This window comes from Felis catus, chromosome A1 (assembly GCF_018350175.1).
Source record: "Felis catus isolate Fca126 chromosome A1, F.catus_Fca126_mat1.0, whole genome shotgun sequence".
In the NCBI taxonomy this organism is placed as follows: Eukaryota; Metazoa; Chordata; class Mammalia; order Carnivora; family Felidae; genus Felis; species Felis catus.
Window position 1 is genome coordinate 117774947 of NC_058368.1, and position 18191 is coordinate 117793137.

Genomic DNA, 18191 nt, shown 5'->3' on the forward strand with positions numbered 1-18191 from the left:
GTGTACAGCTATTGAGGGAGAAAGTAATTTAGGAAGGAGGTAGACTGGAAGGGTAGCAACATCTTTTTCCACAAACGTCACAGCGCTGTAGACCTGCGTAAAGATGGCAGCTGTTGCTCCGAAAGCCATATGCGGCAGCACAGACATCTTTTTTATTCCCTCTTACACGTAAATTGAGATAATCTGGGCAAAGAAATCTGGATTTCTACTTTCTCTTGGTGAGATTTCAATTCATTTGAAATTAGACATTTTTTTTCCTTATATAAGACCACAAGATAGGGCATTATGTGTGGAATGATTCATGGTACCTTATTACATTTAAAGGTTGTTTTTCTGGATTAAAAACAAGGGACAGAATAAGGAGCGTACCACTTTGAGACTCTCAGATTGGCAGGTTGCTGGATTTGTTCGCTCCCCCCCAGGGTGTAAATATGTGAGCCTGACACTTGGGTATTGGGACAGACGTGTAGGAGTTTGGAAACTGGTAGAGAACTCAAAGTGAGGAAGATAAAAATCTAGAATTTTTATTAATTACAATCGGCTTGTATATGCAGAACCCTCAGGGTAGGTTCAAACGCAGCTCTGTTTAAAAATATGTAGTTAACTAAACTTGAAAATCAGAAGCTAAAACAATGATCATCTTAATGCCAACCCTAGACTACTGACTTGGGAAGGCAATCAAGGAGAAATGGGAATTGCAACAAGCTTCAAAGATGCGGTTTTTTCTGTGTTGGACTCATGGGTAGAAGCAATTCCAGATGGCTGGGTGTGACAGAAACAGCAGACCTCAAATGCCTGGTATATAGCTATACTGTGGTAGGTGCTATAGGAGATAGAAAAATATTTAAAAGATACATACTTTCATCTTCACAGAGTTCATAATTTGGTTGCATGATAATGGTTAAGAACGCTGGTTTTGGGGCGCCTGGGTGGCGCAGTCGGTTAAGCGTCCGACTTCAGCCAGGTCACGATCTCGCGGTCCGTGAGTTCGAGCCCCGCGTCAGGCTCTGGGCTGATGGCTCGGAGCCTGGAGCCTGTTTCCGATTCTGTGTCTCCCTCTCTCTCTGCCCCTCCCCCGTTCATGCTCTGTCTCTCTCTGTCCCAAAAAAATAAATAAACGTTGAAAAAAAAATTAAAAAAAAAAAAAGAACGCTGGTTTTACATTCCGGCTTTACCTCTCACTGGCTCTGTGTTCTTGGTTAAGATTTTTAAGCTCTTCAAGCATAATTTCCTCACCTGGAAAACACTGATAATTGTAGCTCCTATATGGCAGTTCTGCCTGCTTCCTTTCAGTTCTTCCGCTAGGCAAGCTCTCGTTCCCCTCACTGCCTTTGCAAATATACCTGTTACCTGGAAAGCTCTCTGCATGGCTGAATCTTTAGAGTTTGGCCATTCGTGTCACCTCCTCAGAGCGCTCTGGTTCAGAAAAATAGCATGTCTACGTCCACAGATGAGGCTGTCAAAATACTAAAGGACTGAATAAAGATGAGTATGCTATTATCATCTACCCTAACTAGGCTTTGTTTGAAATCTAAAGCGTTCTGGAGGATGTTGGGTCAGAAAACTTTTCTGTAACGGGCTAGATGGCACGTAATTTAGGGTTTGCAAGGCAGTACTCAACAAATGGGAGTGGCTGTGTTCCAATAAAACTTAATTGATGGACAATGAAATTTGAATTTCTTATACTTTCTACCGACACTGGACCGGATTTGGCCTCTGCCCCGCGGTTGACAGACCCCTGATCTACGAAAATGGCAGACAAGAAGGGAGTTGGAAAAGAACGGAGATTGCACAGCAGGCATCAGGGATCAGACCGCTGCTGTGCCAGACTCTCAGCCTCCCCGAGCGCCAATGACTTCTTAAACGGGGCTGTGGCCCCCATGTCGGGGTGTGAGATGAGGGTTAGATGAGAACACACAGGCGAATCTCAGAGCTCACACGGGGTGCTCCTCGGTGAATAATTCCTTTTCAGCGGCTACGCCTCGGACGCTTCAGCCCCCGGGGCTCGGGAGGAGGGGCGGCCCCCACCCCGAGCGGCTGCTCGGCGGGACCAGGGCGGCGGCGCGGGGCGAGGCCGGGCCGGGCCGAGGCGCGCGGCGCGAGTCGGGGGCGGGGCGGCGGCGCCGCCGCGTCGTCGTCGTCCCCGCCTCCTCCCCAGGGGCCGCGTCGGAGCCTCAGCGGCGGCGCTCACAACCCGAGGAGAGCGGCTTGCCTGGAAGCGGCGGCGGCCATCGAGACCCACCCGAGGCGCGACCCTCTCGGCCTCCGCGCTCCCAGGCCGCTGTGCCCGCGTCCCTTGAGCTCGCTTGCTCACCTTTCTTCTCTGCGGCCAGCTGCGCCATGGCGTTGGCGTTGGCGGCGCTGGCGGCGGTGGAGCCGGCCTGCGGCAGCCGGTACCAGCAGGTGAGCGGCGCCGAATCCCTCCCCGGACCCCGGACCCAGGGCCCTGCCCGCCGGCCGCTTCAGGCCTCTCCGGCCCAGCCTGTGGCCGACGCGACGCCGCGGCTTGACAGGCCGCGCCGGGCCTGGGCGGGCCGGGCGCGCCCCGGGCTCGGATTCGAGGCTCTGGCCCATCCCTCGGCGACCTGGGGCGGCACTCGGGCTGTGGAAAACCTCTGCCCCGCAGCGTTTTCCGCAGTTTCCGCAGCGGTCGGGTCCCCGAGGACCCCGAGGGTCGGAGCCCGAGACCCTCGGGAGGCATCGGCCCGGGGGCATTCAGTGTGCCTTTTTCCACCTTTGGTTTGATGTCACTGGAAAGAAAAGAAAAGGAAAAAAAAAAAAAAAAAAAAGCACGCCTGAGATGGAAAAGGAAACTAGGTGGAGAGAAAAGATTAAAATCGCTGCTACTGCGGCCGATAGCTCCCCGCAGCGAGATGCGATTGCTCAGGGTTTCAGAGCCTAGTCTGTTTGTGGAAACCCATCCCCCTCGTCTCTGTTTTAAGACAAAAGTCAAAAATGAGACGAGAGGCAAGTCCACAGTTTGCAGTAGATTTGGAAAAAGGCGATGTTTTTTTAGCTGGGGCCAGCCCCAAAATGTCGAGCTTCGTTGAATGCTGCAGGGCGTGTGCCTGGGTGTGTGTTTTAAAAGCTTGGAAATGACGTTTAAAGAGATTTAATAGCATGGCTGGGGAGGAAATGTATAGGGGATGATTGGAGTATTATCTGGGTCATAATTTATAAATTGAGGCCCTGGGGAAAAGAGCTGCTTGTTTTACTCGCCTGTGTATGTAGCTGGGTTCCCCTCGGAAATTCACAGTCTGCAGGGTTTTTAGTGGTATTTGACCTAATACTTCGTAGTTGTGGAAATTAAGCCGGGTAGTAACTGGTGTTGATTGGAACCTCAGATAACTGCTTGCATCTTGTCCTTTCAGATGTTTTTGGTGTAATTTGCATACAGATGTCAGTCGTGCTTTTATGAAATTAAGTGTCCTATCATTGATGATCTACAGTTTTGTATTTTAGAAATAAGGAGAACCGGTATGATTAAAACATCTAGATTAACCCAGTGCGGCCAGTTACCAGTTTGTTTTGCTGTCATCAGCCCTGTGTTGTAATTTCCTCCCTCCTCCAGCCGGACTCCTGAAATGACTGGTTAAGAATTTAGCTTCTTGGTTTCATAAACACGCCCAAACTGGCAGTGCAGTCTGGTCCTTACATCTCTCACTGTCTGGGGTCTGGTACATGCTTTTTTGTATGACCTTGGGCATGGCAGGGTTCCTCCCTGTTTAATCAAATACAAGTGACAGTTGTCACTTAACTGTCACCACAGTGTTCAAAAAGCTCATGTACCCCACAGTGTGTTCTAATTCTTTTCATCCTGCCTTGGGTAAGGCAAACAAGCAAAAAGCTGTGGCTTTTCTTTGTACTGCCATCTTCTTGAGCTATTAGGTAATGCTGACATATTGCTGGAATACAAAAATTTTGCTGCTGGAGTATTAAAACTATGTATATATTTCTTGGTGTAGTACTTAATAGCTTTAAGTAGGCAGAATTGAAGTATGCCAGGGACAGGCTGTCCTTATTTTATTTTTTAAAAATCATTATTTTGGAGAAATAACTTCCAAAAACAGCATGGAAAAAGAAATAATCTTCCTAGAAAAATTGCAAAATATGAAAGTCAGCCTCGTCTAAGAAACCCCACAATGAAACCTATCCCCCATGGGTAACCAGAGTTAGTATTTTGATGTGTATCTTTGTGGACTTATAGGTATGTAAATATACACAAATATAAATCAGTATGCATTTGTACAGATAAGGAAAGCTAATATTGATTGAACATTTACTTTGTGGCAATCACAGGACTAAGTGCTTTACATCCATTATTTCACTAATCCTCATAAAACCCCCATGAGGCAGTGTTTGGTATGATTGTATAGATGACAAAGTCAAGACTCCAAGAGGCTACTTAACTTGCTCAAGGTCACAGCTTCTAAGTAGTGATTACAAGGATAAATACACACTCACCTGCTTAAAACACAGGCTCACGTTCCAAATATAGGCATGTGCATTAGCAGATATATATGTGCCTATGTATTTTCTTATGTACCCATACGTGTATATACAGAGGTACATCTTTGCACACATGTACTGTTCTATGGGCCCCTGATTATACTTACACACATTTTGTGCATAGGTGCACATGTGTATGTTTACATACCGACTGTGCCCTGTGTATCTTGTTCTGAGACACAAGTGCATTCACAGAGTTGCATATATGTGTCTATGTTCGCATTTATGTACAGAGGCACACAATACAGGTAATATAAGGTGGGTATTTTAATGCCTGCAAAGCATGTAATTATGGCTGTGCTATAGTTCAAGTCAGTTGCCTGTTGGTCACTAAGTATGTTCATAATTTTTTTCATTCACTGAAGTTTCTTTTATATACATCATCTGTTTTCCTTAGTATAAATTTTATTTGTGTTTTAATTTTTTTCTTAGTATAAGTTTTTAGAGGTGGAAATGCTTCGTCAGAGAATATACATATTTAAAAGGGTTTTGCATTATAGAATGTTGGTGAATTGTCCAGGCAACTTGATAGGAGCATGATACTCTGGTTGTCACAAAAGGCCGTTCTGACTTCTACTTGATCTGGTTAATCAAATTGAGCTGGTCCTCTAGTAAAGTAAATGCAGTTGAAGACTGTAAAATTCATTACTAAATACAAACACAGTTTTGCCTTTATGGTCTTTTTATCAGTAGGACACCATATGCATAACTTGAACTTAGCATCACGATGCACAGAAAGTCTGAGCTCATAGTTTCCCTGTGACTTTATTTTTTTTTTCCCCTTTTTGCGTTTTGAAACAGATTGTATATCCAAACATTCAGAAGCACTGTTTCAGAGGGTCTAGGTAAGCCTGAGAAACTTGTTATGTGTTGCTCTCTCTGCAGACTTTTATTCCTGTTCATCCATTCTAAGACCTCTTGGCCTCACTAGAATGGATCTTTGCCTGTATCATGAATTTTGCCAGATACTTTCCTAAATGTTTTGAGATCTTTGAATTTGAATCTAATCTCAGGGCGCAACAATGACACTGCCATATAGGCCTAAAAATAGACTGTAGAATGTTTAGCTTTCGACTTCACTCATTGCCTGCTGAAGAAGTTGACTGCTTATAAGCATCACTAATAAGTTTGTATCGTCTGATGACACTGTAGAGCAGCTTTGGGAATGATACCTTTTTGGATAAATTCTTTCAGGATTGCGGAGGAAGGTTTTGAAAGATCACAGAAAGAATTTCATCTCTTCCAAGCCAAACCATATTTATGCTAAAGTGTTAGATGAAGTCACGATCCTGGAGGAAGGGTGAAAAGTGCCCATGTGGTTTTATTTTTTTATTTTCAAAAGTCACAATTATATCTTGGAATGCCTGTTAGGATGTTATGTCCAGATTTTAAGGTTATTTTGCTGTCTTGGTGTCCTATATGGCCAATGATCAAAGAAAACTTTTCCAAAACTTTTGAGAAGATGGGTAGAGTTGTTTCCACAGTACCTACACCATTTTACATTCCCACCAGCAGTGTGTGAGAGTTCCAATGATTTTTTTGGGGGGTGGCACAGTGTTCCAATTTTTAACATCTTCCTCAATACTTGTTATTTTATTTTTTTGATAAAACTATCTTAATGGGCATAAAGTTTTATTTTTTGATTTACATTTCCCTAATGATTAGTGATATTGAGGATTTTGTGCTTATTGGCCATTTGTATGCCTTTGGAGAAATGTATATTCCATTTTTGAATTGGGTTGTTTGCTTTTTGTTGAGTTGTAGGAGTAGAGTCATTTTTTAATAATATTTACATTTTCAACTTTTTACCATGAAAATTCCAAACATACTAAAATATGGTGTAATAAATCTAATGTACTCATCACTCCGCTTCAGCATTGATCAGCAAATGGGTAATATTGTTTCATTTATACTCCCCACCATTATTTTGAAGCAAATCCTAGAATGGATGTCATTACATCCATAAATTTTTTTTTGTAACCCTAAAAGATGTAAGCAGATAGTATCCCATGAGAAATATATCATGAGGGCACTTTTGCAATTTATTATGAATATGGAAACAGGATTTGTGAGTGTCAGGAGCTGTAGATTACAACTGTGATTGGTATTTGATTCCCTCTTGGTAAGCAGTGAGTGTTTTTTGTGTAGCAGCGATGATTCTTGCTGATCCATTGTTATTTTCTTGTCTGGTCCTACTGGTGACCACTTCTTAGGGGAGATTTAACCAAGGCAGGTTTAACCAGATTTAACCAGATTTAACCAAGGCAGAACTCCTTGGTTTGGGTAGGGACTAAGGCCCAATTGAGGAAATCCTGGCATCATCTCAGCTGATGCCACCGGCTGGTTTGCCTGAACATAACTTCACATTACTTTATGCTAGACACCCATGTATCATGTTACCTGACATAACATTGTATTATGAAATAAATCCTATGAGAGTGACTTTGTATTCTTACTAATTAAAAAAAAAAAAAAAAAAAGAAGGCCTGAAGAGGTTCAGGTGCCATCTTCTGATTTATTTGTTCTTAGGGCTTTAAAATAATTGCTTTGGTTTCTTAATAATTTATTCTTACATTGTCTTTGAACAAGTACAACTGTTTAGTGGAACCATATACTTGTAGTAGTCGATGGTGCCTGTTTAGATAAAGCAGCTTCTAACACTTTAATTAGAGATTGATGTTGATAACCAGGCTGATGATCTTATCTTTATTCTCAGATCATTTTTGCCACTATAGGCAATTGCTAAATATCACGTATTAAATTTGTTGAGATTTACATACTCCAGTTGCTACTGTTTCTAGTAGCTATCTAGATAGAAATGCAGTTATGGGTTGTTGCCTTCATCAAGTGTAGTAATAAAGTGAGTGTTATTAGACATCATGTAGCACATCCTGCTATGAAAATTAGGATGACTCATTTTTTTTTTGAATAACACAATTTACATTAAAAGTTATAAGTACTGGGTCTAAATACTGATCAATTTCAGAATGTTTCAGGTGAAATATTTTCTTAGTGATTAAAGCAATTTCTTTCACATGTGTAAATATATATATATATATATATATATACACACACATATATATATGTTTTGTGTGTGTGTAGATGTATTTTTTTATCCCCCTTAGCAATATGGACAGTTTTTCTTTTAAATTCATATATTATACTAATATCAGTTACTAGTTAATGAGCTGCTTGAATAGGATTTGGAGGTTTTTCTGGAAATTGGATGGTTTATGAACAGAAATATAAGAGCTTAGGGAATGGCTTCTGTTTAATAACACTTTGATTTTATTTATTATTCCGTGCTTAAGTGTGTCATTTAAAATTAAACTTGTTGGGGTGTCTGGGTGGCTCAGTCAGTTAAGTGTCTGACTTCAGCTCAGGTCATGATCTCATGGCTGATGATCTCAAGCCCTGCATCGGATTCTGTGCTAACAGGTCAGAGCCTGGAGCCTGCTTCAGATTCTGTGTCTCCCTGTCTCTCTGCCCCTCCCTTGCTCATGCTGTCTCTTTCTCTCAAAAATAAGCATTAAAGAAAAAAAAAATTAAACATTTGTTGTTATACAATGGTACACAGATACTCTTTGTATACTAGAGCCAGACAGAACACTTGTAAAGGAAAGCTTGATTTCCCTCCCAATCTCTTCTCAGAGGTGTAACCGCCCCTCAAGTTTGTTTGCATTCTTCAGGCTTTACAGATTTTTTTCCCCAGGGCACCTGGGTGGCTCGGTTGGTTAAGTGTCCAACTTTAGCTTAGGTCGAGATCTTACACTTTGTGGGTTTGAGCCCTGCATTGGGCTCTGCACAAACAGCTCAGAGCCTGGAGCCTGCTTGGGATTCTGTGTCTCCTTCTCTCTCCCTGTCCCTCTCGTGCTTGTGTGTGCTCTCTTTCTCAAAAATAAATAAATATTAAAAAAAATTTTTTTCCCTTTCCCTTTTTTTATTATTTTTTAAAGTAGGCTCCATGTGAAACGTGGGGCTTGAACTCACGACCCTGAGATGAAGACCTGAGCTGAAATCAAGAGTCAGACACTTAACTGACTGAACCACCCAGATGCCCCTTCCCTTTACTTTTTAAAATAAGTCTTTAAAACATTTTTTAAATAAACTTTAATTTTTGAAACATTTTTAGATTTTTCAAAAACATTGAGAAGATAACAGTTTTCATGTACCCCAGAACCAGTTTTCCCTATTAACATTTATTAGCATAGTATGTTTATGACATTAACGAGCCAATACGGAAACATTATTATTAATTAAAATCCATTCTTTATTCAGATTTTCATTTTTTAATCTTTTTATGTTCCACAGTACCATACAGGTTACCACTTTACATTTGGTCGTCATGTTACCTAAGGATCCTCTTGGTTGTGATGGTTTCTCAAATTTGCCTTGTTTTTGATGACCTTGACAGTTTTGAGGAGTTTGAATCAGGTGTTTGTAGACTGTCCCTCAAATGATTTTTTTTTTTTTTGCAGTTTTATTGATAAATAATTGACATACATCACTGTATAAGATTAAGGTGTACAGCACGGTGGTTTTATTTATATACATTTTGAAGCAGTTACAATAGGTTTACCTAACGTCCATCTGCTTATGTAGTCAATTGCATTTGTCTAAATCTTTTTCCATGATTAAATTGGGGTTGTGGGTTTTGGTGAGGAAGACCACAGATGTAAAGTGCCATTTCCATCATATCATATCAAGAATGCATACAACCAACATAACATTGTCGATGTTGACCTTGATCACCTGGCTGACGTGTTGTTTGTCAGATTTCTCTACTGTAAAATTACTCCCCCACTCCCTGCCTTTCATGCTGTGCTCTTTGTAAGGAAGTCGCAGTCTATGTACCATATGCACTTAAGGATTGAAGAGTTATGCTCCACCTTGTGGAGGGCAGAGTATTTGCATAAATTATTCATAATTTTTCTGCGTGCAACATTTATCTCTTTGTATCTATTTATTCATTGATATCAGTGTGGACTCGTTTATTTTATTCTTTGAGTTATAATCCAGTACTATTTTATGCCTCAAATTGTTGCACTTTTGGCCATTGGAACTCTTTCAGTTGGCACTTGTGTCCCTCTGACCTGGCTCCATCTTTTGGTTTTTTTAAGCACTTCCTTGCATTTGGCACCAGGATCATCATGTGTATTTCCTGTGCCACCCTAGAATCAGCCATTTCTCCAGGGAGCCCTGGCTCCTTTAATTGGAGAATGGTGTTAGAAACCAAGATCTGTGCTCATTGCTACTAGGCCCTTTCGGTTGACAGAGGAGAGAAATATATGTGTGTATACCTATCTGTATGCATTTCTATATGTAATCACCTGTATCTATGTTAAGCTAACCAAGTCTAACCCATTACTATGTGGATCACTCTAGCCTCCTGCCCTGGCCCCTCTGTAAATTCCCATTCAGTAGTGAGAAACCTTGCTCCCACTACCCACCATCCATTTACTTAATTCTTTAATTCTAACATACGTGTGGAGTGGTGTCACAAATGTTAACCTATTCCTCTGTGGGAAACAGCTTTCTCAACTAGAGGACAGGGCTAATGTACAGTTTCTTTGCTTTTAGGTTTTCGGTTGACAGAGGAGAGAAATATATGTGTGTATACCTATCTGTATGCATTTCTATATGTAATCACCTGTATCTATGTTAAGCTAACCAAGTCTAACCCATTACTATGTGGATCACTCTAGCCTCCTGCCCTGGCCCCTCTGTAAATTCCCATTCAGTAGTGAGAAACCTTGCTCCCACTACCCACCATCCATTTACTTAATTCTTTAATTCTAACATACGTGTGGAGTGGTGTCACAAATGTTAACCTATTCCTCTGTGGGAAACAGCTTTCTCAACTAGAGGACAGGGCTAATGTACAGTTTCTTTGCTTTTAGGTTTTCAGACTACTCATTTCCAAAGTTGCTTAGGTCGTACCTTTCCCCTCATCTTTAGTGGGGTTGTTTCATACATTTATAATTGTTAAGAAAAATGATAGGAGGGATTTCTTTTTTTCCCAAATTTTTGTTAATAATCATGTGCTTTTTATATTAAATTTTTTATAAGATTTGTTTTTGTTTTTTATTTTTTGTAATGTTTACCCATTTTTTTTTGAGAGAGAGAGAGACAGAGCACAGGCAGGGGAGGGGCAGAGAAAGAGGGAGACACAGAATCCAAAGCAGGCTCCAGGCTCTGAGCTGTCAGCACAGAGCGCAACACGGGGCTAGAACTCATGAAGCATGAGATCATGACCTAGGCCAAAGTTGGCCACTTAACAGACTGAGCCACCCAGGCACCCCAGTTTTATTTGTTTTTTTAAAGGTTTTCTTTTTAAGGACTCTCTCCACCAACGTGGAGCTCGAACTCATAAGCCCGAGATCAAGAGTCACATGCTCCACCGATTGAGCCAGGCGGTGCCCCAGTCATGTTTTGCTTGTAAAAAAATTGCTTTACAAACTAATTTGGAAATAGTTTCAACTTACAAGTTGCAAGAATAGTATAAAATAAATCCGTATATTTATTACTCACATTCATCTTAAGCATTAAGGTCTGGTTAACAATGAATACAGTGCTGTAAAAACTGAAAGCACTGTAGGTAAAACCCAAGTCCCTTTAACCTCTACGGTCTTTTTTCTATAGAATTCTCTGCTTATTTTGCTATTTTCTTTGTTACTAAATTGTTCTTAATTTATTTTGCCCTTGTTAAATTTAGATGAAATTTTGTGAACTAGGGAATCGGGAATACAGTGTTAGTATTTTGAAGCTTTCATTTTAGGAGCTTTATGTTGTAGCATCCAAACTCTTCACATACCTCTGCGTTAATAAGCAGGTTTGGTGTTGTTGTTTTTCAGTAATCTTTACATCCAACATAGGGCTCGAACTCATGATCCTCAAGTCAAGAGCTCTACCAACTCAGCCAGCCAGGCACTCCAATAAGCAGTTTTTGAAGCTGGTCATGTAGACTTTATATCTGGAGGGTTCACTTTGGGCACTAAGTAGAGACTGGGTTAGGAGAACATAAAAGAACTTTATTAAAACATCTAATCAGTAATACTCCAGCTTCTATCATGAAGTAAGAGGTTGTGTGACTGTGGGTGAGAATTTTAACCTCTTATTCTGGCCTTATTTTGTATTGTGTAAAATGAAGTAGTTGGACTATTATTATCACTTTGATTCCTTCCAGCTTTATAATTGATTGCTTTTGCATATAGGAGCTGGTGGCTTTGATCCAAAGAGACAGCATTCTACTGATGATTTAGCAAACGTCTTTTGTAATAATTATTAAAATTTTTTTAAATGTTTATTTATTTATTTTTGAGAGAGAGAGAGAGGGGGATGGAGGATCTGAAGCAGGCTCTGCACTGAGAGCAGAGAGCCCAATGTGGGGCTCGAACCCACGAAACGTGAGATCACGAGCTGAGCCAAAGTTGGACGCTTAACCGACCACGCCACCCAGGCGCCTCATGAATAAGTATTTTTAAAAGTGATGTCAGTAAATATAGATGGTGAGTTTATGCTAAAAGATAAAAGAAATTATACATTGTTTAAAAATATAGAAAATGTTATCTTAATAGTATATTTTAGAAACAGATGGGTCATTGAGTATAGAATACCATTTTGTAATTTTACAGTACTAGTCAAAGCATTCTGTTTGTAAATCTTTCCCTTCTGGTCAGCTTCAAATATTGTATGTTCCAGAAAATAATTAATAATGCTTTTAGAAATCGTAACTAAAATTTTTTCAAATAAACTTTGTTTTTTAGAGCAATTTTAAGTTCACAGTAAAATCATCACTTGCTGTCACACAATTTTATTCCTTTGTGATAGAAGCTGGACTATTACTGATTAGATGGTTTTATTTTAAAGCTTTTATTTTATTTATTAAAACAATTTTTTAATGTTTATTTTTGAGAGAGAGAGAGAGGGAGGGAGAGAGAGAGAGAGAAGCGCAGAGAGAGAGGGAGACACAGAATCTGAAGCATACTCCAGGCTTTGAATTGTCAGCACAGAGCCCGCCATGGTGCCTGAACCCATCAATGGCAAGATCATGACCTGAGCCAAAGTCGGATGCTTAACTGACTGAGCCCCTCAGGGGCCCCTAAAGATTTTATTTTTAAGTAATCTCTGTACCTGATGTGGGACATGACCTCATAACCCTGAGATCCCGGGTCATGTGCTCCACCAACTAAGCCAGCCAGGCACCCCTGATGAGATGTTTTAATAAAGTCTTTGTAAAAGTGAAAAGCTACTAATTTTAAAAGTTCTAGAGCTTTTTTTTTTTTTAAAGAAGTTGGCTCTTTGAGTTATAGTATTCTTTTTTTTTTAACTTATTTTAATATTTATTTATTTTTGAGAAAGATAGAGTGCACAAGGAGGGGAGGGCAAGAGAGAGGGAGACACGGAATCCAAAACAGGCTCCAGCTCTGAGCTGTCAGCCAAGAGTCCAACGCGGAGCTTGAACTCACAAACTGTGAGATCATGACCTGAGCTGAAGTCAGACACTTAACCGTCTGAGCCACCCAGGTGCCCTGAGTTATAGTATTCTTATTCACTGCATTTAGTAGTAGCATTTTCAGAAATTTTGAAATTGTCATGTTACTCTTGAAATAGGATAAAAAGAATGATTTGGGGGTAATCTGTAGCCTTGAGGATCTTACACGTGATTGATGGTTGATACTAGGTTGTTTTCAGCAGTTTTGTCCTTCTGTGACTGAATTGTCGCAGATAGAGTATTTTAAGGTGTGGTTAAAATCAGTTCTACTCAGTCATGTATGTAGCAGCATTAATTGTCTTCAGCGTGTTGGCCAAGTTTTATTTCAGGTGGCTGAGTTAAGTGAGGCGATCACAGTTACTTGATATTGTGAGTTTCACAGCCGTCTTGCCACCTTTCAGCTGTGACCAAAATGATCAGCTGAGTAGAAGGGGAGAAAGTTATGGGAGGTGTGAAAGGTAATCGTTGGCTTATTATGTTAGCATCTACTATTATTTGGAAGGTTAAAATATCTTCATGTGTCAGGTTTAATGTAATACAAATGCCATTTTAAGTTTGACTTCACATTTCAGTGAAAATATTTAAAGTAAGAATCTGTAATTGTGTTGAAAAGGATCTCCACAATTACCAGGCCATACCTTCTAACCCTGATTTTGTATTTCTCTTAGCAGATTACTTTAATTATTATTTAATTGTCCCTGGTTAATGCTGTAGTTGCTTCGAGAAATGAACTTTTTTCCCTTTAAAAAAATGTACACTGGGTTTCAGATACTATAGTGATATTATAAAAGGTTATTTAATGATGAAGAAAAATTCCACCATGCAGTGAATGAAAAGCTTATTCGATTATTTATATTCACCCAAATGGCTAGAAGGATATTTGAAAGATGGGATTATTGTGGTTTTTATTTTCTTCTCTATATATTTGCCTATTGAGTGACTAAAGAGAACGTATTACGGTATTGGTGTAATACTAATTAATTCAGAGAATGAGATAGCAGATAAAAGACATCATTTTAAGGTGGAAGAGTAGTACCTAGTACCTGGTTCTAGGTAGGAAGCTTCTGAGAAGGTGAAACTTGAGCCTGGCCTTGAAGGATGAGTAAGATGTAGATGGGGGAGACAAGTATTTGGGGGAAGGATGGAGTCTCATGACTTGTTTCCCATGGGGAACATGTTTCAGGTCTAGAGTGCATCACCCTCTGGTCTGGAGGCCTCCTCTTACCTAGCCCCCAGCTTAGTTTAGGTAGTCTGTCCAAAAGGGGGTTTGAGTACTCCCCCCAATAGGTTAGTTTCTCCTGAGCACAGTGAGAATCCCCTTTTGTGACACATTTTGTAATTATGTCTTATGTTTTAAACTTTTTTTTTTTTTAGTTTTTATATCAAAGTTATATATAGGCGTATAGGTTAGAGTAAAATAGATCTCATATGCTTATTACTAAAAACAGTAGTCTCCTGTTTAGTTGCCTATGTCTTAACTCTTTTAACTGTTTCTTTTGCTGTTTTGCTATTATCCTTGTAGCTACATAGCATTTTATAGTGTGCTACTTCTTGATTTTTCAGTTTTCAGTGTTTAAAAAAAATTTGACTTAACTGCAATGGGAGGTAAGGATTTATCTCTATTTTACCACCCTCCCACAGCTGCATGTACTCCTGCTTCCTTTCTTCTCACTTTTCTGAGATAGTTGTGTCCATTATGTGGTTAGATCAATATTCAGCATTTACAGTAATTGAAAAAAATAAACACTGTTCAGGGCTGAAATATGTACTGTACTGTGGTTACTTGTCCTTGCCTGAATAGTACTTTATTTTCCCTGAAGTTAGTAATTATTTTGGGAGTGGGGGGATGGGTGAAATTGGTGATGGGGATTAAGGAGCATACTTGCTGGGATGAACACCCCAGGTCATGCATGGAAGTGCCGAATCACTACATTGTACCCCTGAAACTAATATAACACTGTATGTTAACTATACTAGAATTGAAATAAATTTTATAAAGTAATTACTTTTTTGTTTGCTCATTTTCTATGTACATATCAGAAATTGCTAATAGCACTAATTAATCCTCAGACTTTGACCTAATATTCTCCATAGGTTTTTTTGTTTGTTTGTTTTTGTTTTTTGATATGTTCAAACATAACAGATGTTTTATTGCTGTTGTTGAGGGTGGGAGGTATCTTTTCTGGCCATTTGACCCATTCTGGAAGGTTGCTCCCAAGGTCCGCTGTTTCCTTGTTATCCCGGGGGTTTCCTTTCCCAGGCTTTTTGATTGAAGCCCCTTTCCTTGATTCACTTCTTTCTTTCTCTCCATTTACTGCCTTATTTTCCTAGAACACAGCCTACAGTGTCTTTCTGAGGAAGAATGCATGGGAAGTTAAGCACCCCCTTCCTTTTTTTTTTTTTTTTTTTTTTTTTTTTTTTGACACTTTGCACATCTAAGGCTGTTTTATGTTGTTGTCACACTTAGACTTCTGGTCCAGAAAGATTTTCCTTTAGAATTTTGAAGGCATTTACTCTAGTGCCTTCTAAGTTCTGTTGCCGTTAGGAAGCCTGAAGCCACTTTTGATGTCTGATTCTTCAGATGTTGCCTACTTTCTCCAGCTCTCTGTCTCTTTCACCCTGGAACCTTTTAAGAGCTTCTTTTTGTCCCCACTGCTCTTAAATTCCACTGTGTTGTACCTTGAGATCTACTTTTGTCCACTGTACCAGGCATTCAGAAGGCCCTTTTGGTCTGGAAGCTCATGTTTATCAGTTCTGGTAAATTTAAACAAGTTTTTTAGATTCTAACTCATTGCAGTATTTTTAGTATCTGTTTTTTAAAATGATGTTTATTTATTTTGAGGGAGAAAGAGAGTCCCAAGTAGGCTCTGCACTGTCGGTGCAGAGCCTAATGCGAGGCCCAAACTTAGAAAGAACCGTGAGATCGTGACCTGAGCCGAGATCAAGAGTCAGACGCTCAACTGACTGAGCCACCCAGGCACCTCAAAAAGCTCAGGATGTTTGATGGAGCTTCTTGTTGAATCTGACTAGACTGTTTCTTTGAGTGGATGTCTTTAGGTCTCTTCTTCTGGGCTGCTTAGTTTCCCCCAGAGAATAGGCCTGACTGCTAGTAAAAAGGGAACTGAGGGACACCTGGGTGGCTCAGTTGGTTAAGCTTCAGTCTTCAAGCTCGGGTCATGATCACAAGGTTCGTGTTGGGCTCTGTGCTGACAGCTCAGAGCCTGGAGCCTGCTTTGGATTCTGTGTCTCCCTCTCTCTCTGCCCCTGCCCTGCTCATGCTCGCTCACTCTCTCTCTCTCTCTCTCTCTCTCTCTCTCTCTCTCTCTCTCTTTCTCTCTCAAAAATAAATAAACATTAAAAAAAAAAAAGAAGGGAGCTAAGTGGGGAGAAAGCTAGGATATCTCAACACTTGGTACATAAATCTCTCAATCACTCTTTCCTGATTTGCTACCCTTTCTCCTAAACTGTGTCTCTCCAGCCCAAAACTCTGTGCTTTTACACTGGTCAGAAAAAAAAAAAATCTCTAGTCTTCTAGTGGGGATCCTGGAACTGGATTCTGGGCTGAGTCTGTCACCTTTCTTTCTGCTTTTAAATCTCATTTTCATTCCTACTTCTACCAGTAACTGCTGCCACCAGTTTTTGAGCCTTTTGAGGATATAGTGCAAGACATGTCGCTCTTCTGCTTTCTGGTTTAGGATTCACTTCTCTTGGGTCCGCTGTGGTAGTTGTCACCTTTCCTCTTGCTTCTGGCTTTTGGGATTTTATTGCTGCTTCCTCTCCTGGTACTTGTCTCTATATTTTTTTTGACTTAAAATTAACAAAACTTTACTGACATTACATTAACATTTACATTTCCTAAAGAATTATTTATGGAGTAAATGTGTGTGTTTAATCATTAAGTAGAATATTAAAATTGCAGTTACTTCTTTTGATGGTCTTTAATGAACTACATACTTAGGTTAAAAACAGCAGTCACATTCGCTGTTGTGTCCTCTACCCCACACCAATCATGGCCAGACTTGTTAACACATTGAGTGGTGTTACATTATTCTAGCAGTTAAAACACTTGCATGATGGAACTTTCTGGGATTATGAGGTGGAGGGAAAGATAGGAGATGCTTAATGCATCTCTCTATCTTGACTCTCATTGTTCTTGGAGGAAAAGGGGACCTCATGACCAAGCCTAAGTTTAGGCAGACTCTGTTGAGCACCTTTTGCCATCCCTAATCTGTGCCCTAGCATGCTCTAGTCTAGGCATAATAATAATAATAATATAGTAAAAAGCAAGCATAGCTTTGGAACTCAGCCTGAGAGCTCTCGTTGCTCCTGGGGCCAGCAGGGCCAGGCAGGCTGTAGTCAGAGCTAGTGCCTGAGTTGTAGGCATGTCTGTCACTTTTAGTGTGTGGACATTTGACTTTACTGTCTTCTTAATGTACAATATTCCATTTCTTGCTATGCCAGTTGTTTTCAGAAGAAAAAAACAGTCTAGGAAATTAGTGTGATTAAACTACTAATTTTCCTTCACTTGTACCACAAACATTTATTGAATACCTGTTTGTACCTAGTACAGTATGTTAAGTGTTATAGGTGGAATACTAAATGTTACACATTTCTTATTTCTCAGGAGTTGAAGGTTGAAGATGCCAGTTTCTCCTTTGTGTTTCTTGCACTTTTGTTCCTATTTCTTTTTAAAATTGGTAATTATAGAATCACAATTTTCTTTTAATTTTTATTATGAAACACGGTACATACAAAAGGAATACATGTAATGCATAAGGTTATAAAGCCTGCAAATAAATCAAATACCTGTGAGTTTGCAGTCCTTTTTGGAAGGTTTTTGTGTGTGTGTGTGTCATACCTCCTTGCTTTTAGACTAGCCAGTAAGAGAGAATAACTTTTGTCTTTGTTGCTTTAGAAAGCCTGGTTTCTTATCAGTTTTCTCCGTGTTTTATGTGCTCCTGGTGCTAAGTAGTGATAGGGATGCTACCTGCTGCTGGTTACTCACGGACCTGTGATCACTGTCCCTTCCACAGTTCAGCACTCATCTGCATGTGGCTCCATGCCTCATCTGTACATTTATTTGGTGATTGTAAAGTAATGTGAATATTTTAGGTACATGTGAACTGGTCGGTTAAGAGGGCATTAAGATAAGCTGCCATTTCTTTAGGTAGATTTATGTTAAAACTAC

At 40.0% G+C, this 18191-nt stretch overlaps 2 protein-coding genes across 2 annotated transcripts in view; both read left to right on the forward strand.

The window, feature by feature from the left end:
- The first annotated feature begins 1751 nt into the window (after nucleotides 1–1751).
- LOC123379064 (putative uncharacterized protein encoded by MAPKAPK5-AS1) lies at nucleotides 1752–2300 on the forward strand. The gene is made up of 2 exons (XM_045033540.1): nucleotides 1752–1888; nucleotides 1973–2300. Exons 1-2 carry the CDS (start codon nucleotides 1752–1754, stop codon nucleotides 2298–2300), a joined length of 465 nt encoding a protein of 154 aa, XP_044889475.1.
- The window catches only part of NDFIP1 (Nedd4 family interacting protein 1), a 56876-nt gene continuing 40827 nt past the window's right edge, over nucleotides 2143–18191 (forward strand). Inside the window, exon 1 of the mRNA XM_023256242.2 lies at nucleotides 2143–2403. Coding sequence (XP_023112010.1) covers nucleotides 2341–2403 — 63 coding nt within the window. The 5' untranslated portion in view covers nucleotides 2143–2340. The remainder of the gene's footprint in view (nucleotides 2404–18191) is intronic.